This window comes from Pinus tabuliformis, chromosome 5_1 (assembly GCF_031772625.1).
Source record: "Pinus tabuliformis cultivar Carrire ecotype Pingquan chromosome 5_1, CPIR1, whole genome shotgun sequence".
In the NCBI taxonomy this organism is placed as follows: domain Eukaryota; kingdom Viridiplantae; phylum Streptophyta; class Pinopsida; order Pinales; family Pinaceae; genus Pinus; species Pinus tabuliformis.
In genome coordinates this window covers 326,626,536-326,649,997 of record NC_142305.1, presented here as the reverse complement: position 1 = coordinate 326,649,997, position 23,462 = coordinate 326,626,536, and the positions used below count along the sequence as shown (strand labels likewise).

The 23,462-nt window shown below is 35.2% G+C and overlaps 1 protein-coding gene and 1 pseudogene across 2 annotated transcripts; both read right to left on the bottom strand.

The window, feature by feature from the left end:
* Positions 1-1,108: 1,108 nt before the first annotated feature.
* On the bottom strand, positions 1,109-2,825 carry LOC149164695 (uncharacterized). The gene is made up of 4 exons (XM_089430967.1): positions 2,620-2,825; positions 1,644-1,844; positions 1,374-1,496; positions 1,109-1,208 (listed from the first exon to the last, which is right to left on the bottom strand). The coding sequence occupies exons 1-4, from the start codon at positions 2,695-2,697 to the stop codon at positions 1,191-1,193; spliced, it is 420 nt and encodes a 139-aa protein (XP_089287093.1). The 5' UTR covers positions 2,698-2,825; the 3' UTR covers positions 1,109-1,190.
* Positions 2,826-16,552: 13,727 nt separating this feature from the next.
* LOC149164694 (germin-like protein subfamily 1 member 20) lies at positions 16,553-17,728 on the bottom strand (annotated as a pseudogene). The gene is made up of 4 exons (XR_016260274.1): positions 17,506-17,728; positions 17,275-17,413; positions 17,020-17,166; positions 16,553-16,902 (listed from the first exon to the last, which is right to left on the bottom strand). The product of XR_016260274.1 is annotated as a germin-like protein subfamily 1 member 20 (transcript).
* Between the last annotated feature and the right edge of the window lie 5,734 nt (positions 17,729-23,462).

Below are 23,462 nucleotides of genomic sequence, written 5' to 3'. Positions count from 1 at the left end.
TCCGCGTAGTAGCCCATGAGATTACTTTATTTAAACGTTTACGATTCCAGAGAGCCGCCTTAATTTACTCCCCTTCATGTGCAGATCCGATTCTACTGTCTTGAAAACCGAGGCGGCGGAGTGTCATTGATGGCCAAGGCCGCCATTTCATCACATTTCATCACACGCCGTAGCCCTATACTCCTTAGCCATCATTCAATTCAACGGAAATGGAGGCACAAAGAAAGACGAGGATTTCAAAGCCGGGGAAGCCCTGTGCACCAGGTCAGCATTTCTTGGCCACGTGAACGCCTTGCGAGAGCTCGACCATTGCCTGCAGGATGGTTATGGCGTTACCAAGAACATAGCTGAAGGAAGGACCTTTCTCGTCCAGGCCAACGCCTGGGAGCTCGCCTCAATCTTGCCCGCCCATTACTTCAGAACACATTAAGATACATGGCTCGAGCCTTTTGAACCATGGCTCAAGAACCTAAATGGCAGAAACAGACAGTAAAATCATCTCAATCCTATTGATTTATTTTGGTCCTAAGTTGAATGCAAACAGAGATGGATGCACCAAATTTTTTGACAAGTTTGGATCTTAATATGGGGAAACAATTTATGAGAAACCTAAATATTAAGAAAAATAGACACTTGGACTAGAAACATAGAGAATTCATATTTCTTTAATCTATTTTGCTCCAAATCACTCTCACAAATCTAAAAAATGCGAACTGCAATGAGAAACATTGGTTGTGTACTTTAGGATGGGCAGGGCCATTGAATTATGAATATTTTGCCCATATGCACCAAACATAATTTACAGGCTGATATAAGAAAAGAATGCACAAGTGCCAGTGTAGGATGTAAAAAAGCTTATCGCATAATTTTTCCAGATTGTCCAAACTAACCATTAACACCCTTCTTATTGATGTTTACCACTTTATAGAGTATCATTCAAAAGCATTATTGGCCATCACAAACTTCCAACATACAATTTTATGATAGAGTATGAATGTTTACATAGGAACCATTTGTATCAGCCTAGAGGTCTTACTTCGCTGCCATGGCCATTTGTTGTCGCTTCATAAAATATAGCACTTTCATCAGGGTCATAGCAGCAGCTTCATTATTCATGTTATGATGCTCTCTTTCCAAGACATCCTTTTCTCGCTCAAAATCTCTGTGTAATCAGTCAGAAAAGAAAGTATCTAGAGTTGAATCCTAACCTGCCAACAAACAAGGTAACAAGACTATTTATTTTGTATAGATAGCTGAATTCAAAATTTTCTTTTAACTTTTTTTAATTTCATTAAAATATAAAACAGCAACAAATAGCTATTGTTAAAACTCTGATGAGAGAAAAACTTTAGGTATACCTCCGGACGCCTTACATGTAAAATAGTACCAGTGATAGGGCTTTTAAGGGGCAGAGAAACAGATAATGGAGTGATGGATCCTACAGAATCTGCGAGGTTGATGGTTGTTTCACCAAGGAAACCAAATTGAGAAGAGCCCTGGCAAGTTGCAGAAATTATATTTAAACAAAAGAAAAACAAATCAGAATTGCTTTAATTTTTTTGTGTTCAAGTCAATATAATGGTAAATATTCAATTATTTAAAAAGGATTAAAATGTATGTAAAAGATGAGAAATAGGCAGTACCGTTGATACAACAAGGTTGTACATTTTTTCATGATAATTCCCAGTTTTTGCATCTTGCTCGAGTCTTGTAGTTACAAAAATTGCATCAGACCATTGACAAGTTCCGTTATTGATGGAAGCTCTTCCTGTATTGCTTACGATTTTACCTGTCTCTAATGATATCAGGGATATACTCAACTTGTCATATCCCGGTTGTGGTACCTGAAATGAGCAGGACAATATATGTCCATTGTAGTTTTCAACTATGAAGAAACTGTAGAAGGCTGATCAACACAATGCTAGTTCAAAGTTAATAGAAGTTAACATAGATGCATCCATTCCTCTAGGTATCCTGAATAATCAAGATAATGTAGCAAAACGATCTTGATGACTTGGGTCATGCTCCAAATTGCCTTATTACAAGAAGACAGACATTAATTAGTTCACCTGTGCTCTAAGAATAGGGTAAACTCATATTATACAGGATTGTGCTCTAAGGATAGGGTAAACCCTAATTTTACAAGATTGGCACCATTGCAATCAAAGGTCAGTTGTTCTGCTATATTTTCATCTAACATGGTTTTCTCAGGCATGTTCCTGACTTTGTAAATTGTTCTCTGGTCTGGACGTGATATATAATAGGTAAGGAAAAACTATATATTATTTGCACAGTTACTCAAGATGAGAATTCCTAACCTTACTGCAAAGGTTTTTGCATAATTTGTAGCTCTATCAAAAATGCAATGCATGAGTTTATCCTTTCAGACACTAATGGAAAACAAATCCATACGTGATAAATGTCGAGACCTGATGCTACGTTTAATAGATTGGTAAGGCGAGTGAACCTCCATTTTGTAATACAATTTATATGCAATTATCCATCTCAGAAGCTACAATTGAAATTCACCTAATCATAACAGCTGGTGAGAACTTGTCCTTGAATGGTTTTGTTTACAATGTTTTGCAAATAGATAAGCAACTTGGTCAGGACACATACTTGAGTGACTTGAAACTGGAGTTTGAACTCAGCTTTGGTCTTGTTCCTTTCAACCCTCCATTTTGCTGCCCTAAACATCCTGCTTCAAATTTTGGAAAAGAAATGTTTAAGGGATCAATCAAGGGAGTCTAAAGCAACACCTTGAAATGTATACACTAATTAGAATGCACAATGTATAATGGTAGTTCAATGCTATCATTTGTTAAAGTCTTGAATGAGTAAACATTGATCAACTGTTACGACCCTTTAGCCAATGTAAAGGATCATTTGTGGAAGTAAATGGTACGTGGGTTGATTGTGAGATTAGAATATAGAGGAGATACTCTCCTGTTTATTAGAATTTGCAGTGCGATGCGTCGTCATTATTCTAGTTTCCTGTCAGCAGGTACCAAGTTCAAATCTCCGAGCTAGATGCACTAATCTACACCAAGAAGTTTACTGGATATGCCATGCATCCCTTGGGTTACCTTACAGGTTTTTCCTTGGAAAAAAAACCCATTATCATCATTCTGCTTGGAATTCCTGATTCACATTTATTTTTAGCATATTCAGAATAAAATATATTATTTTGGGCTTATAAAGCATTAAAAATGGTAGCAGAGAATTGGTGATTGATTACATCTACTCTGTAGCAGAGTTTCTGATCTACTAGTATAGAGTATACTTTCTATAAGAATAAATGATTGGAATAAATGATTGAAGAATTGTATTTTGGTTCAAAATAATAAATATTATAATAATTCAATCATCCAAACTAAACCTAGTCAATAAATTAACCAAAATAAAATAAATCCTTAATCAAAATTATACAAATTAAATCTGGTCATTGGGACTATTGCAGTCACCTCTAGCAGAGGTCCCACCAATGGCAATAATAATAAGAAGAAAGCTGGCAATATGCGTAGGACTACATTTGATAAACATGGACAGAATTTTGAAGAAGAAAAGGAGCTGCAATTTAGGCCTCCACTGGTTAAGCCTTCAAGGCGGAAAAAACATAAATTTCCTAAGGGTAAGGCTCCAAACCCACCCGTTTTTTCACCAAAAACCCATCGTTTGTCTCCCCAGCTTGAGTCTTCAAATCCTCCAGAGTTTCTGAGAAAAACCCATCAATTTTCTCCTCCAATTGATACTCCATTTCCGCCTCAGTTTTCAGGAAAAACCCATGATTTTTCTTCTCTGGTTGAGCCAACCCAAAGCTTTTCTCATGTGGGAATGAACAAATCTAAAGTGGCCGCGGCCGCATCCAACGTCTTGGAAGTTCCTCATAATGAAGATATGACCAACTGTGTTAGGACTAAAGATGGCACAAACCCAGATGGCCTATCCACGGACAAACTGAATGCAATGGCTGAAAATTTCATTCATAATTTCAAGCAGCAGCTCATGTTATAGAGAATTCAATCCCGCAACGAAAGGAGGGGCAAATAGCCCAGCCCCATGGAAGGCCTTGGGCTATATCATTGTACTCCGCAATTTTTAGGCCGATTGCTTTAAATCGTTATATTTTTCGATTATGCAATGGCAAGCATATGAATTTCCTGTAATTTTTGTTAATGTTTAATACAGAACACGAGGCCTTGTGCCAATGTTGTTAGCCTTGTTGCATCTGGCACCTCGCCAAAATGTTTGCCGGTGAAAATCAATTTTACATGTATTGGAGTCTTGGTATCCACAAAAGGTCATTTTCAGATGTTTCTGTTTCAGTGGCAGATTGTTGGATCCTTCCATAATCTGTCTATTCTGTCTGAATTTGAACATGATGATGATTCTTTGTTAACATTGTCGTATTCATTCATATGAAGCAGTCTCTGGCATAGGTGCCTAATTGAGCTGAACTTGTTTCATTTACATAGTCCAATCTTCTTCAATGCTGGAAACATTGACAGGCTTTGAAGAAAACTTTTTACAGTATTTTGATTTTAATGCCTCAATAAGCAAGCATTCTGTTTGTCCAAAAAATATGTTGTTGTCATTGAGAACTTCCGCAAGTAATAGGTCTATTGACGAACAAGCTTTGTGTTGTTATTGTTGAATATATATGAAGCGTCTGAATGCTAAAGAAAATGAATTGTTATTATTGAATATATATATATGAAGCATCTACTAGTAACCAAGCATGCTTTTAGTACTCAAATGCCTGTTGTAACTCTTGCTCGACAAGAATGGATTTTATTATTTTTATCTCTTTCATTGTCAACAGTCCTAGTCATAGTCCATATCCAAAATCAGGCTGGCTGCTGTTAGAAGCTGATAATGTGAATCCTCTGTCATCTTAATAGTTTGCTATTGTATTCTCTTCAAAGACTTAAACATACCAAGCTGATAATTTAAGTATATCTGCCAATGACACAAACAAACATATATATAATATATATAATACTGGCTGATAACCTTTAGTTCTAGTGCTATGTTTAGTCTGTTTCTTGTTATCCTCTCCGAGTAGGGCACGGTATTTTGAGATGTTTAATATTCTTATTGGAAGAAATGTAGAAAAAATTACAAGGGATGGTTGTTGCAAATGATCAGTACATTGTATGTCTAGTAGATTCAGTTGGCTGATGTTTGGGTGAAGGTTCATAGGAGGTTACTATATTTTTTAAGGTCTGTTGGTCTGAATACATACAAGCAGAGAAGTTTGCAAAGTTATGCAAAGACATGTTTCTTTCAACTTTGTAATGGTCTTAGGATTGCAGATGTGTTTTCTTTGTTTGTTCTTTGAAATACATGGGTTAAAGATAAAAGAAAGTCTGGCATTAATGTCTTGCTCGAGACTCTTTTATGTCTATCAATTTTCTCTTTCAATTCAAAGAATTGCAACAGGTTTATTTTGCTCTAGCAGTTGAATGCCATTTCAAAGATAGATGATAACTCAACTTCAATCATTTTGATCTTGATGATGCAACTTTATTTGTCAAGAAAGTTGGCAAAACAGTTGTATATCTTGTGGTATATGTAGATGATATTTTAATGATAGGGAACAATGAAATCTATATTGCATCCATAAAGAAAGAATTAGGAAAAAATTTTGAAATGACTGATTTGGGCTATGTTCATTACTATCTTGGCATTGAAGTAACCCAACATCCAAAATCCATATTTCTTTCTCAAAAGAAATACATTGGAGATTTGTTAAACAGATTTGGCATGACAGAGTGCAATCCTCTTTCTACTCCAATGGAACAAAACTTGAAGCTCACATCTATTGAAGGAAAGGAACTTGAGGATGCAACAAAGTATAGACAGCTTGTAGGAAGTCTCATCTACCTCACTACTACCAGACCAGACATTTCATTTGCTGTTGGAATCCTCTCCAGGTTTATGCAAAAGCCTTGTGAGGGACATTGGTCTGCTGCAAAAAGAGTTCTAAGGTACTTGAAGGGAACTCAAGACCTTGGAATCAAGTATACACAGGTGGACGACTTCAACTTGATTGGATACTCTGATTCAGACTTCGATCGAGACAAAGAAATTGGGGTATCTACTTCAGGATATGCTATGAGTCTTGGATCAGGAGCTGTCTCCTGGAGATCACGCAAACAATCAGTACCAGCAGATTCCACAACAGAAGCAGAATATGTGGCAGCAGCTGAAGCAACAAAAGAAATTGTGTGGCTCAGGAAAATTCTTGAAGATTTGCAGGTAAAACAAATACAATCAACTCCACTCATGATTGATAACACCTCTGCAATAAAGTTGGCCAAGAACCCAAAGTTCCATGATCGTACTAAGCACATCAATACTAAATATCATCTGATCCGACATCATGTTGAGGCCAAAACAATCCATCTCCGTCATTGTTCCACAAACGAGCAAATTGCATACATCTTCACCAAAGCGCTTGGAAGAGAAAAGCTTGAAAGATTCAGAACGATGCTTGGACTCACCAACATCCCTTCAGATTAAAGGGGGGAATGTTGACACCTAATCCTCAACGGATGGGTGAACTGGAACGCGATCAGTCATCAAGAAGATGAACTGATCCGTCCTATTTCTGTATAAATGATAGTTAGCTAATGAATTATGCAATCAGTTTTCTTCTGCCTATTCTGGAGTTACCCTGGCATGACAAGGACGATTCCATGAATGTTCAAGCTTGAATTAAGGAAGTGTTCTCGTGAACTTATCGAAGACTGAGCATGTGTGTGCAAGTGAATTGAGAGTTAAAACTAGGAAGAAGGCTTAAACGTTTTACTAAACATCAAACGACCATGGAGTGGTCATAGGATGGAAAACCATAAGATTCTCAGTAGGCTCCAAAATTCAAGTGCGGGAAAATTTTTGGAGGGTGTTGATCGCAGCAACAATAGATCCATATTGATTCTTTGAAATTGACTTTCAAATTAATCACATCATCAATATGTGTTGGTCATGTTTCGAACCCTCTAAATGGTTCATCTTCAGGACGTACTTCAATTTCCACCTTATTTTACGTCAACTTTATATAGAGATATTAACTAATTGAAAGTAAAAAAAAAACAATTTACATTTTAATACGAGGGACATGTAATTCCATCACTAATTAATATGATGTCATGTAAACATAATATTATTGATATTACATGATGTGTAGTTCATTCTATTTTCATTTGATATGTAATATTTAAAACAAAAATATATTAATGAAAAAAATATTTTAGTGTTAGCCATAAATAAAATATTTTATGTCCAATTAAATAACATAATTTTATATCAACTTTATATAGAGAAAAATAAATAACATAATTTTATATCAACTTTATATAGAGAAAAATAAAATAATTTAAATTAAAAATTTCTTATATTTTCACATTCCTTTGTGAAAGAGATATGAAACTTATTTCATAATAATTTAAATTAAAAATTTTCTTATACTTTCACTTTCTCTTACAAGGAAGATATATAATTTATTTCATTCTTGATATGTAGTTGATATATAACATTTAACAAGTATTAATAACAAAAATAATGTTTAATGTGGGTTACAAATAAAAAATTTCAATATGCATGTTGAGCGAAAGATTTTAACAAGAAAAAGAGAGTTCTCATTCCATTAACAGGTCTTTTTTAATTCAAGGTACGAGGGAGATTTGTAATTCTTTCAATATTTAATATGGAGTTATGTAACATTTAAAAAAATATTAATAATAAAAATAATTAATTATATATAGAGAAAGAGTGCCCAAAAGAGAGAGGTTTTATTCTATGTTCTCTACTACCAAATATAAGGTGGTATGCATTGACAATTTAATGTGGAGAATGTGAAACATAAATAAAATATTTCAATGTCAACTATGTATAAATTATATAAAACAAGTGATTTTTTTTATACTAAAACATTTTATTAGTGTGCTTCTCAAAACTAGCATACATTCATCCTAACTCCAAATCTACCAAGATTAGAGAGCAATCAAATCTCTTGAGGTGCAAATCTTTCTTCAAAATTTCCTCTCAAAATCAAGTTTGCATCTTGAGATATTTAATCCCTCTCCGGGCTTGATAGATCTAATTAGGATGGATCTCTCTTGGTTACTATTTATTATAAAAATAATAAATATACATTTAAAAAAACATGTAACGACATGCTTAACTATGGACATTCACCCCTACTTTACTTTACAATGAAGATTCTTAATCTATAAATTGGCTTTGTTACAATATCACAGATGAGTACCATGGATTATCAATACCACATGCCCAATAAAACCATAATTCATTTCATATGACAATTTTTTAATTAATTAATTTAATTAAAATGACAAAAAGAGCATAACTACTTTGGAGATAAATATAAACCTTTCATATGTGCATGTTATTAACAATATTCTAGAATATTTAGGGGAGGTTAAATCCCCATCCACCTAATAATTATTGTTACTTAAATTGAAATTATAAAAGCCATATTCCAAAATAGGCATGCCTATATGTGTAATTACAATTTTATTTTAAATTATTATTCTTTCTAATAATTATAAAAAACATTAATACATAAGTTACAAATATATATATTATTGAAAAAAAAATGTAACAAAATTCTTATCATGGAGGTTCACTCCTACTTTACCATATCTACAAATAGGCTTGCTACAATACCATGGACCAATAAAATGGCTTATCAATACCACATGCCCCAAAAAAAAATATAACTCACTCATATAACATTTTCTTTAATTAATCAATTTAATTAAAAGGGTAAAAATATCATAACTATTTTGGAGACAAATCTCAACCTTTGTTTTGTGCATACTATTAAGAATATTTTAGAATATTTAATGGAGGTTAAATCCCTACCATCTATCTAATAATTATTGATAATCAAATTAATATTCTAGAAACTCTATTCCAAAATAATATAATTACATTAATGTTATAAGCCGTAGGCATATTGTCCAATCTAATTTGCCCAAAATCTGAGAGAGATTTCTTGGAATCATAAATTTGGGTTGTAAACTATCCACAATCTTAATATTACCCCTTTTCAGGGTGTTGAATCCATATATACAATCAAAAATCCATTTTGAACAACAAAACATAAAATTTGGCCAATTTTTTTTTGTTATATTCCAACCAAAACTCTAAAAATAAAAATAGCATTTTTAAACAACATAAAAAAACCATAATATCTGTTTAAATTAATTTATATTTAATTTTCAATTTGTTTTCCCAAAACCTTAGTTAATAAAAATTAGTGTTAACCATTACATTTAAATTTTCAAAACAACCTTAGATTATGTTTAAATTTATTTATTTTTAATATTTATATTTACACGAATAAATATTTTCCGAAAATTATGATGGATGAAAATAAATAATAACATTAAATTAAAATTTTCAAAGGAACCCATATAAATATAGCAGTTGTCTATAATGCGATTTTTTGGAAGCTTTTCCGGTGGGTTTTTCCGGTCAAAATCCGGCAACAATTTATTGGAATCGCAAGTTTGATAGCTAGTTTTTGCACAATCAAAGTGTCCCAGGGGTTTTTCAGGGTGTTGAATCCAAATATGCAGTTAAAAAACCATTTTAAATAATACAAATCAAGATTTAACCTCAATTTTTTCCGCCGGATTCCGTCACCGAAATCTCCAAAAAGTCGCATTATAAACAACTCCAAAAATATATATTTAAATTAAATTATTTTTAATTTTTATACTTTCACAAAACCTTGACATGAGCACAAGTGATAACTATTAAATTATTTTTTTCAAAACAATCCATAGGTTTAAATTTATTTATTTTTAATCTTTGTCACATGTTTCCCAGAATCTTATCCGATGACAACAAGTGATAACAACTAAAATTAAATTTTCAAAGCAACCCATAAAATTTAAAATTTGGGGAAGAAAACCTTGTTAATGCAAATTTTGAGGCAAAAGGATCCTAATCCTCGTTGGTTTTGGCTTATGCTATTTACGACGATAACGTGTGTGGTGCTTTTTAAAACAATAACATTAGGTCATTTATAAACAAATAATATAATAAACTTTGATGTAATCCTATTCCTCTATAAGATATATAAATATCTATTTGTCTGAGATAATATTTATTTATAAATTAAGTATAAACTAAGATAAACTTTAATATTAAATAGAAAAATTCCTAAACCTAACATTGTCACAAAAATTATATATTTATATATAACTAATTATTTCCTTTAGTTTTTCTCTTATTAGTCCCTGCCATCTGGCAATGGCCAGGGACTATAGTATTCGAAAATTGTGAGATAGCATTAGTTCTAGCTTGTCATTTTCATGGATAACTTAACTTTATCCAAACTCTTTAAGGATCACTGTGTAGTTTTATAAGGCAATTATTTTAATCATCTTATTTAGCCTCTTCCCGAGGCGGGGAGGCTAAAATCATATCATATATTAGTATGTTCCTTTCGCATTTTTGAGAATTTTTGAGGGAGGTAAACTAATTCTAATATTAGTTTAAGGCATTAAATGTTATGAATATGCAACAGTACATGTAACTATATTATCTACCACTGCACTGCCACTGCATGTACGCCTGCCTGCACTTCGTTTACATCCACCACTTCGTTTACATCTAAACATGTGTCATACATTCATCGATATGCCACCGCCTGTTTACTATGCCACCGCCTGTTTGCTAAGATATAAACCAGAGATAACAGGAAGCAGAGTAATTCATTTTATTACAGAAGCTGGGACGCTTCGCTAGGACTTACGCCGGGCACCAAACGACTTCTATCTACTTATGCTTCGCACGAATGTGATTGGAATCTGATGCTGCTTATGGACGGGTTGAGCTGCATCCTGAGGTCTTGCTTGGGTTGCTTGGGTCTATCCAAGCAAATGAAAACGGATCAGGAAATAATGGTGGTCACACTGCCATTTCCCAGATGTCCAATCCCTTACTAATGAGATAGAAAGACTACAGGTACGAAATCAGGTTTTCTGTGTTCAGTCAATCTACGCAGAGTGGATGAGACAGAGCATCTTTCTACTTATTCATGAAATCCCATGCCCCCGCCTTTGTCGAAACCGTATCCTCTAGTATGGAAGTGGAAGTCAGCGCATAATGGTTGTACTCCTGTTCTTTTATGATTGTTCCTGCATAAGCCCCTGACGAGAGAGGGGCGAGCCTCTTCCAGCCATTTCTTGAGCTCTGGCAATCGGCGGTCCGAGACGGGCTACTATGAGTGAAACTCTTTAAGGCAAATGATACAGTATAAGCATCTCCACAGATACCGCCCGCTGCCGCCCTGCCTTCGCTAAACCTTCAGGTATATCTCCCACATTATTATTCTTTTATCTCCTTTCATATCCTCTCAGCAAGCCCGTATCTCATCCGCTAGACGGCTTAGTAGAAGCAGTAAGCAGCTGTGAAAGAAAGAAGTTTTAAATTTTAATATTTAATAAAATTGGGATCTACATTTAATTCCTACAGCATTTAAATGAGTTTTCTTTTAGATTTACTTACCTATAGTTTCGCAGCTACATAATCGATCAATATGAATAAAAGGCAGTCAATTACTTTGAGTTAATATTGGAACAGTCCGCTGTACACCAACCAGTACATAACCCAAATTGATACTGTCCTATGCATGTTGTAATGGATATATACAATAAAATTTGTTAATGGAATTTATATTATTAAAATAATGGATATATACAGTAACTGGATATAAAACTGAGGAACCAGAACTTCATTATACCATTGTAGTGTTTCGATACACATGCATGAAGTGCGCTTACCTGTAACCATGCCCTAAAGCACTAATACCAGCCCCGCCTTCAACCCTTTCTTTATTGCTTGATCCACAACTGGCCCATAATTGCCTAACTTGCTAACAACCCTCCCTCTCGCCCGGCTCATTCTCAATTTTGCTAACAACCCTCCCTCTCGCCCGGCTCATTCTCAATCACTCGACCCACTTACTCTGTCGTTGTGATTTCTGATAGCATGAAAATCCCCAGTAATCATCAATGGATTTCCCCTCACCACAGAGGCCTGAGATACAATGTCATTCCAGAGCGATTCCCTCTGAACTGAGCTATTCTCCCCATACACAATCGAGACCCAACAACTCCAATTATAAGCAATGGCTCTCACCTGACAATGCATGATCTGGTCGCTTTGATTCAGAACGGTTACATCAACATGCTTTCTTTCTTCAAGGGTTGCCGCCCTCCCCTTCTGGAACCCTCTGTTGCAGCTGTTGCTCTCTTCTAGGTTGAGGAAGCAGGGAAGAAGGCTTTCAAGAAGGGATTCGCAATTAACGCAAAAGAAGGGGGATTCGTGACTAAACAAACAAAGGATTCGTGCTCGCTAGCATTTGGTCTTAATTCAACTCCTATGCCTCCGGATCCTATCCTGCTTACCGGAATGCGGACTCAAGGGATTCGAACGCAATCACACGTAATTGCGGTTACTCTGGCCTAGTGGGAAATGCATGCACTGCTACTGACACGTCAAATGCATGCAAACTCCTACTTGGTTTTTTTTAACTTTATTAACACACTCCTCGACATACATGAAATCTTTGATACTTTACATATATTTGCCACTATGCAAAGTTTTGTAGAGTATATTCAAAAAGAATGTCAATAAAGAACGGGTTGTGTTTAAATGATAACTAAAAATCTTATATATGATAGGAATAAATATAAATTATAAATAATCTTTAATAAAATAAAATGCTTTTAATAAAAAAATTTAACGTTTCTTATTTGGTTTAAGACGGATTTCTCTTGCTTTTCTAACTATCTGAAAACTTTAATCTCCATTTTTGGGCAGATCTTTGTATGGACTCTGCGAGCAAATACAAAGTAAGATAGAGACAATGCGTGTAGATTTCATTTACTTTTTCATTTGGCTTTCATGACATGGCGGACAAATAAAATTTCCGCTAAAATTTAGCTTGAGAAGCCTAAAAAAGAAAGCTGACAAATTTAAGTATGCGGCCAATTCTATTGTTTTGGTAACAGCTAATTTCTTGGAAGTGAAGATTGAATGCTTTGGTTCTTTAGCTTTTCCTAAATTTGGCCAAGCTAAACTCAAGTGCTTTTTAAATATAGTACGACTTTATCCTAGACTCTGCAAACTAAGTGTTTTCTACTCTCTCAGGACAGTGCTTTTCAAATATTACTAACCTTTCTTAGACTCGGCAAAACTAAGTGTTTTCTACTTTCTTATATCAGTATTCTCCCCGAAGAAAGTACAGTAAGATCTCTAATTGGTTGTCTTAACAAGGGCGCGCGCCTGCATTACTTTCTGTTCCTCTCGTCCTTCTGTAAATTCCTCCTAACTATTTTATGCGTTTTGTAGTTTGTCCCTTTAACATAGAGATTGCTTTGAGTGGACGTTCTTCGTACTATCTTCTAAGTCGTTCATCTACAATGGTGGCCATCATGCAAAGTTGCAAACCGACTATTGATGGATCGCAATACACCACCCTGGTTTACCCCGCCACATCTCAACAATACTTGTTGCTTCCTCTGAATAGAGTTGTTGAGCATCTCTATTAAAAACTTTCGAAAGAGTGGAAACTCAGTACACTCAGCAATCCTATTCGAATGTTTAACTTTTATCAATTTGTGCCCAACCTATATCAATACTAGGAACTTAAGGCTGATTCCAACCCTTACTTTGCTGAGGAAGGATGAAGAGTGGTACGCAACAAGAAAACAAGTTGTTCACCGCAAGTTGGTTGTAGCAGAGATGAGCCTCTTTATCTCTTTTATGATATGTTTTTAAACGAAAATCAGTTGAAACAAAGCTTTCTGAGGTATTTTGTGAAAGTAACTCGTCTTTTGTTGGATACTTTAGCTAACACGGTTTTATTCACTGCATGCTATGAAGTGTATATATCTTATTCCTCAATGTTCAAAGTTATTTTAATTTCATGATCTTAAGCAAATCTAGCTAAAAACCTATTCTTATGTGCATTTAGACTGTTAAATAAAACACATCATATGTTCTTTCCTTCATAAGCCTCACCCAGCAAAAGGCAGGGACTAGCTGCGATGCAGCCTCCCTTGTTAAAACTTCAAGTTTGAATGAAAGAGGGTTTTCAACTTTGAGATGCATTTCATATTATATATCTTCTGCTTTCAATATCTTCCCATACTTTATATGCATTTCAGATTATACATGTTCGGCTTTCAATGCCTTACCATACTTTAAAGTTATGCCACACATGTTTTATTTAAATGGCGTTGCACTATTGGAGGGCATGTCCATTTTCTTGCAGTTTCCTCATGGATGGTAAAGTTGACTCTTGTTTTATTTAAATGGCGTTGCACTATTGGAGGGCATGTCTATTTTCTTGCAGTTTCCTCATGGATGGTAAAGTTGACTCTTGTTTTATTTAAATGGCATTTCACTATTGGAGGGTATGTCCATTTTCTTGCAATGTCCTCCTGGATGATAAAGTTGACTCTTGCTTTGTATGTAAAAAGGGTATCTCTAACTTAATTAATTGTCATATCTTTCTGTGGTTTTCAAATTGTTTATTATCTTTAGCCTACCATTAACAGAAGTTAGGGTTAGGCCTGGCTAAATAAAATTGGTGAAGATTCCTTTAATATCATTAGCCTGTAAAACCTACCATTGATAGAGGTTAGGGTTAGGCCAGGCTAAATAAAAATTAGTGAAGATTGCTTTTGTCGCTAGTTTTCTTAATTTGGTTGTCAGGCCAGGCTAAATAAAAATTGGTGAAGATTGCTTTTGTCACTAGGTTTTTTAATTTGGCTGTGGAGATGGGGAAGATACTCATTAGGTTTGCTTCAAATTGCATTTATGTTGATTAACAGCGCATACAGGGGCATTAACAAATGCGAAACTGCAAGATGAAAAAATGCCAGGTGTCAACCTTAGAATGAAAGGGACGACGAAAGTCTCTTTCAAAGGGAAGGCCTATCGGCCTAACTAGCAATTGTCCCAAAAGGTACAAAGAGAGGCCGATAGGATTATTAAATTAGAGTTGTTGAATTTCTCTATAGTTTTCCTTCTTGGTAGCCACTGGAAGAGAAGGAACTTTTGGTTATCTGCTTATGTGAACCATTTCTGAAAATTAATGATCTTTCTATGGATCATATTAATTCAAATTGTCTTATGTCAACTATAAAAATAAATCAAATCTCAGCCCAAGGGTCCATTATCGTCTTTGACTTTTCACAACATTGTGTCTAGTTGAAGCCATGATTTCTTAACTGTCTCTCCTTGTGGATCTTCTCTTTGATTATGGCGTATTATCTCATTGAAACACTGGAATGCTCGATTGATACGGGCCTTTTATCGAAACCTACATTGAATAGGCACAATTTCATTGTCCTCTCTACAAAAGGATAAAGGCGTTAAGAAATTTTAGCCATCTGTTTCCTTTTTGATAACTACCAGAGGAGAAGGAACCTTTGCTGCTCTGCATAAGTGTAAGGTCATCTAAGTTTTTTAAAACTTAATGATCTTTCTATGGATCATGTTAATTCAAATTGTCTTATGTCAACGATTAAAAAAATCTGTCTATTGGTCCAATTTGTATTGACATTGAATTTTCATAACATCATGTCTGATTGAAGCCGTGATCCCCTAATTGCATCTCATTTGTGGATGATATCTTTGGTTTTGGGCTGTTATCTAATTCAAACACTCTGCAATGCTAGATTGCTACATGCCATTAGGCTACAGGCCTTTTCTGAAGCTTCTGAATCTCCAACAACCCGGCAGAAGTTCATTTGTCCTCCTTTATATTACATGCTACAGGTGGCAATGAATTTCACCCATTTGTAGCTAAGGTATGCCGATACGATTATTTAATTGGAATAACCGTATCGGCATAATGTCATAATCATATTCATTACATTTAATTTTTATAGATAGTTAAAAAATATTTAAACAAATTTTCGAAACCAATATAAAAGATATACATATTATAAATTTATCAATATGTCACATACTCATACTAAAATTGAATCTTGTTTTTATTTTATTTAGATATATTTAAACTAAGTGACATGAAGTATTTTTATTTTATTTTATTTGACTAGATTTAAACTAAATGACAAGGAATAACTACCATGTAATGCTCGTGTGAAATGCATTATTTAATTAAAATAAGCACATTCTCTCCTGTAAAGTTTAAAGATTCTCTCAAAGCACATCAGTCAATTAACGCACGACGAAAACATCGGAAAAATTACGGGAATTCATGCTGCTTATGCGAACGAAGCCGTTGCAGAGGGAATTGAAACGATGGAGCGAGAAGAGGCGATCGACCAGGTGTCAGCATGAGAATCAAGCCTGAACAAATACTAAGCAAATTGCCCAGTCCACCAGGTGTCAGCGTGAGAATCAAAAAGACGACGAAAGTCCCTTTCAAAGGAAGGCCTATCGGCCTAAAAATGTACTATCCATTCACTTTATAAGGAACAAAACAATGTTTTGCACATAAGGAACAAAACAATGTTTGGCATAGATGCGTGCACGCTTGTATCTAAACATCGAAGAGATTATAGGTGTTCGATGTATCGAGTGTTTGATCGAACAAAGGTGAAATTCAAAATCTATATTTATTTGTGGCCATCATCATTTGTGGTCGTTGTGGCGACTTCTACGCGCTGGCGCCGTTTGTTACAGTATATTCATAAAGTGCAATAGTGACTAAAAGGCTGTCGTAATATCTCTACCGGGTACACACCCACTGTTTGCAGTTTTCTTCAGAGAAGGAGCGTACCGATGAGCTGTTGACTTCAGCCAATTTACAGCCCCCTGGTCCACGTTCAGGGATGTTGCCAGTGCTCTCAGGGGAATATGAAATAAAGCTTCGCTGCTAGTCTGAAATCATATCATCCAAAACAATATGATATGATATAATCAATAACCATCTGAAATATATTGCAGCACTAGGTTTCAAATTATAATGGAAATATAATTGGTTGGATGCAGGCGTACCAGAGTGCCGGGATTTTCACTGTTAAGTGCCGACAAATACTCAGCTTCCACGCTTCCAACGTTGAGTTCAAAATGGAGCACACCTCTGGGAAATACGGTAACATCCCCGGGTAAAGAATATCAATGTGTGACGCACTTAATCATTCAGTTTAAAGCAAATCAATTTGAATGATCAGATCATATACATAATAATAATAAGTGAATAGACATCGTGATAATAAGAAAATAAGATGTGTTGGCCTGAGTTGGATTAATACCAGTGGTGTCAACAAAGCCAACTTGAAGGGGTCCACCAGACAAAAGGGAGAGAACTTCTGAAGCTCTGGGATGTGTGTGAGGAAGGTTGCTTCCACACGGAACCATTTTAAACCTCACCACAGATAGCCCTTGTGTTCTGCAAAATCAATTTAACACCGTTAATTAATTTAATGTACAGGCCATACAAACAAAATATTTCCACAAGCAAATAATATGTGAATATATTACCGGACTGCAGGAAAGTTTTGAGGATTGGTTGCAGCTCGAATCCCGCCGGTATCGCTACTAACATCTCCATTCTTGAAAATGTTACGCAGGGTGAAGGTACTCAATCCCGTCTCAAAATCTCTAACGGGATCCGGATCTGCAGAGTAAACAAAGGTAGCAAAGAATAATACAACTGAAACTGAAACTAGGACTGCACTCGCCTTCATCTTCACTCGCAACAAAGGAAACGATAATGAAACGATGTTCAGAATTGTATGGCGGTAATGTGTATTTATAGGCCTCAAACCTTCAAATTTTCCTGGAAATATCTCTATTAAAACACGAAACGTTGGCACTTGCTCAGTCGACGCCGTATTTTGGAAATGGTAAATGAAATTGTGTACAAGTATGTGATAACGATGTTCAACCACGACTTGACTCAGTAAATGTTTGGTGGAGAGAAATAAAACGAAATCAGTGACTCGGTAAACGTGTGCATAATTAGTGAGGGTCGCTTTTAAAAAAGTACGGCATGAACTTGAACTTCCCCAAAGGAATGATGTGGGCCATGAATTTGTTTATCGGAGATGACACTTTCACTGGTCGAGTGATGCCAATGGATACGTAAGAGGACAAGTGATGATGTATGCGATGAAGAAGTTGTTTACGAAATAAATCGTAATTAATTAGTCGATAGGTGATGAAGATGCTTTTAATACATGGATTTAGACTTCCTACTCGTTTACTTGGCCATGATAAAGATGTTTATGAAATAAATTTGTAATTTTTATACAATTCCATAAATCATGCACTCGATGAAAATGTTTATAAGGGAGGCCTTTAGACTTAGTCACTAGTGCATGCCACTACCAAAATATTCTAATAAAGGCTTTTAAGTTTGTTGCTACTCTATTTATGCAAAGTTCAAATCGTAGATTGTACGTTTTTACAGTATTAATAATTATATATATAAATATTTTTGTTTTTACCAATATAATTTTATATCTTTTTATTTTAAAAAAATGTTAAAATTTTAAATATATGTATTATTATATCTTTTTATTTTAAAAAATGTTAAAATTTTAAATATATGTATTTTTTTAAATTATATTTGTATATGTATATTTTAATCTTGATCATTTAGTTTAGTAGAGAAGTTTTAATGTAGATTTATGATAATTAGATTTGATTTTAGGTTATGTTCTTATGGCAAGTGAATTTTTTTCTAATGATCCATATGGGAGGGTGAAATGATTCACTTTTCTTTCTGGCTTACTTTCTACCTTTCTTGGGGCTTGTCCAAGTACTTTTCCAACATGGAAATGGATGAGGTGGATTATGGGAAAAAATTGTATCCTTTTCAACTATTCGAACCACAATTTGATTTCCCAAGTAGCGCATCGATAGGGTCAAAGGGTGGTGGGAGGTATTTTCAGATTTCTCCAAGTACTCCAATTAATGTGATAGTTCTTTCAATAGGTCATTCATTCAATGCAAAGCACAATGAAGAAAGTGGAAGAACTATCCTAAAGGTCCTTTTCCCACCCCAGGATAATGCTTTTATCCACTCGAATGCCCCCCCCCCCCCGCCCCTTGATTTTGTTCCATCCCCTTTCACTCTGCACGGAAACAATAAGGCGTTAGAGAAATCTAATCTCGGTGCGCATTTTAATCTCTCTTTAGGCCCCAAGCCTACTAAGAGGTCTATAAGAGTAAAAAGGGCTCTGGCGCAAAGGCCTCAAATGTGCTTTCCTCAATTCTATTGACACACTTCTTCGAAATTTTTCACAAAACATTGCGATTCTTAAATAAGTCTTTCCCTTAATAAAGTCTAGACTAAAATCAAGCTAACAGTAGATGGGGTCCTACCTCCATGGGTTTCATAAGGATGATCACTTGCTTATGAAATAATTTCATGAAGGTACTTGTATGATTATTCCATGGGGGATTCACAGGGGGAGCAATACCATACCACGTGTGTTCATATTGAGGGATATATATTGATGAAAAATGACATAATGTATTGATCATATAATAGGGCATAAAGGGTTTTTATATTGGCACATATAGAAAATGGAGCTCAAAGTTAATGAAAAAATATAAAGGGGTATAAAAAATGTTGATGAAAAAAATGGGTACCTAAAATATATAGTGAAAGTAGGGGTTTTTAAAATTGGGAAGGTGTATTGGGTTCGTATTGTTACGAGATTAATAATGTGATTTTTAGAGGTATTTTCTAATATGTAGTCAAATTAAGGGTATTGTTTAGTATGCCATGAACGCACATGATATGTCAGAGGTTAACTGAGCGAAGTCCTTGTGGATTATTCTACTTATCTAAGTCTCTAATCTACATATTAATGAGTGTCATGTACTGTTAGTCCATCCTCAACAAAGGCTTGACATTAAGAGTGGTTCTACCACACTATGTTAAAAGTTTTACGGTTTCTTATATTCAATATTCTTGGTCAATGAATATATTAAAGGGTCCTTCCATATCCAAATACATATTTAAAGAAATGGATATACCCATAGAATTTCGCAAATGTAATGAAGTTTGGTGTGGGAATGACCTACCTTAAGAATATATATGTGTGTGTGCGTGTGTTAAAATGAGGGGATATTGATTTAAATCTATTTTCCAATACAAATATTATGATGAACTGTTGTGATATATGTGTTTTAACTTGACCAACGTCCACATGGGATCAAACACTTAACCTCATATGTTGGGTAAGAGTTACATCTTCATGAAAAATGCATAAACGCATACTGATCTGATTTAGAATATTAGTTTGCACTGCTAAGATCTTCCTGAAATTATAAACAAAATGCTTTCATTGTGCTTAAGGATTCATCAATTTTTGCAAGTAAATGGAAGAGTTTTTATGTTAATTTTTTATGAGCAATTTAACATAAAAAAGAAGTTGAACAACAACATAAACATGTATAGAACATCATCAAAAACACATTACAACAAGTACATGATAATGGAGTTCACCCCTCCTGGGCTATGTCTCCTTGGTCCAGCTTCCAGTGGCTTGGGCCTCTCTATTATTCTCAAAATTGTAAAAATATTTGTTTACAATGCTAAGATGCTTCTAAAACCTACTCCAATTAGTCCAAAATACACAAAAATGGCCATCTAGCCTCTTTTTGCATCCAATTTGGTGGAAAAATGAAGAAGTTATGGCTTCCCATTATTTTCTCCACAAATTGCCCAATTTTCGACATGATCCTACAAATTAGCTCCGAAAATCCACTAACTGGGTGAAATTTCACCGCGCGGTGGGCCATAATCTACAAGCACTCACTGTCTTATCGCAAATCAGAATCTGCGGAATCCTGTAGGCTTATGGTCTGTGAACAAGACGGGCAATGTGTTATTGCGATACGGTGGACCCGACGGACCATTAAACTGCAGCCTATAGTCGCATCGCATCTAAGGAACCTATCACATTTCGCCATCAATGGAGAACCGAGGTCTTCTATATGCAAGACTTTGTACCATGTTGCAATTTGCGATTGTGATATCGCATCGCAACCCAAACATGCCGGGACTGATTCTATTGTGTCGCGCGCGATGTGTGATCGCATCGCAACCTGGTACCTACCAAGGGACGATTCTATAACACCTCCCTTCTCCAATGTTCGATTGTGATCCATAGCATTGCACCTCTAGCCAATTCTTGAATGCCTTCCTGCCTGCATTCTTGCATCGCGACCCTTCCTTGCTCGGGGGCCAATTTTTTAACGCCAACCTACCTATGATTGCGATTTGTGACATGTGGGGGCAAATTGCAGCTTGCCACTTGTCACCTCCTCATTCGCTAAAGGACCTTGCCACATCATCCAATCCTGCCATGTGAGCAAGTCAAACCTGAACTTTGACTTGCTATAACTTCTACACACGAGCTCGAATTTTGAGTCTCGTTCGCACCATTGGAATGAGAATGACGAGCTCTTCGATCAGAAGATAATTTTATCAAGATTCTAACACTTTTATTTTTTAACCTAATTTTAAGCACCTAATCACTCCTCCCCACTAGAAGACTTTTGGACCCCAAAAGGTCACTTTCAATTGACAAGTAGGTGAGGGTATAGTTCCCTTACCTTTCCAATCTTGATCCACTGATCACTAAATTGGAACTTGTGATCTCCACGATTCTTGTCATTCCTTTTGTGTACTTGCCTTTAACTTTTTCAAGCTATTCTTGCATTGTTTGATGTACCATTTGGATTCGTTCAATAAACTCTTTGTCTTTGTCCATGTTACTATTAGTAGCAAAATCCTTCTCATCAAGATGATAAAATACATTATGATGCAACTGGTAAACACATTCCTCCACTTGATTCCTTTGACTCAAGCTTGAATATACATCTTGAAAGTATGTATTTTTCATAACATAACTTTCATGTAAAAAAAATAATGTGTGAGGAAAGTAGTTATACAAACTATAAGCCTAGAAAGTACATCAACAAATTTATCGCTTGTACCTTTCTTATACCTTTTGACCGAGTGGAATAGTAGAAGAAAACCCATCCAATGGCAGTGCCTTTGTCACTACAACTTGAACACTTTATTTTTGAAAATTTCCGAATGAAAATAAATGGGCTTACCACATTGCAAAAAGACTACACCCATGGCATAGTTGCATACATCGACCTGAAATGTAAATAACTATCTCAAGTCTGGAAAAGCAAGTACTGGAGCTGTAGTGAGATTTTGTTTTAAAGCATCAAATGCCTCTTGTTGTTTTCCTCCCAACTGGAAGACCTTTTTCACAACTGCCAACGAATAAAAATGAACTACAATAGAAGAAAAATTAACAAAATTTCTCCTCCAACATTGGGTTTCTCCCAAAAACCTCTTATCTAAATGACTATCTTGAACTTGCCTACATAAATTACGAGCAGAGAAAAGGCATCTGTGGCTTCATGGGGAGGTATGATTCTTTCACATGTGTCTGTAGGAATGGTGTCAATACCACGACCGACGGTTACGACATCAACATTGGAGAGGTCTAACTTCATCTCACCTTCTCCACATTCCACGCAGACTGCCAAAAAGCCTTTGGAACCTGAACATGCTTGGAAGAACCAATTTCATGGCTCAAGTACATCAAAGAAGTTTTATCCAACATATAATTCGACATCTTCATAAACAAATGTTTTTGACAAATGACATCAAGTATTTTTTTCTCACACCTGACATGTTCATAATGAAATTTTCTGAAAATGAAAATGTCATCCAAATAGACTATCCTATCTAGAAATGACTTCAACACACCTTTCTTCATATGTGTAAAAGTAGTAGGAGCATGGAAAAGAATGAAAAGCATAACAAGCCATTCAAACAAACCTTGCCTGGTTTTGAATGTTGTATTCCTTATATCTCCTTCAATAACTCTACTTTGATGAAAGCCACTTCTTGAATCCCATTCAAGTAAATTCTAACCATTCTTCTCATGCGCCAAAACAAGAGGTGCACCACACGGTAAAGAAGTAGGCTGAATGATACTTTTATTCAACAATCCCTGGATTTTGTTTATAGGAGATTGACACTTTCAGTGGTCGAGTAATGCCAATGGATACGTAAGAGGACAAGTGATAGATGTGTGTGATGAAGATGTTTACTAAATAAATCGTAATTAATTAGTCGATAGGTGATGAATATGCTTTTAATACATGGATTTAGAGGTCTTACTCGTTTACTTGGCCATGATAAAGATTTGGCCATGATAAAGATGTTTATGAAATAAATTTGTAATTTTTATACAATTCCATAAATCATGCACTTGATGAAAATGTTTATAAGGGAGGCCTTTAGACTTAGTCACTAGTGCATGCCACTACCAAAATATTATAGCACTACCAAAATATTATAATAATGGCTTTTAAGTTTGTTGCTACTTTATTTATGCACAATTTAAATTGTAGGTTTTTATAGTATTAATAATTATATATATGGATATTTT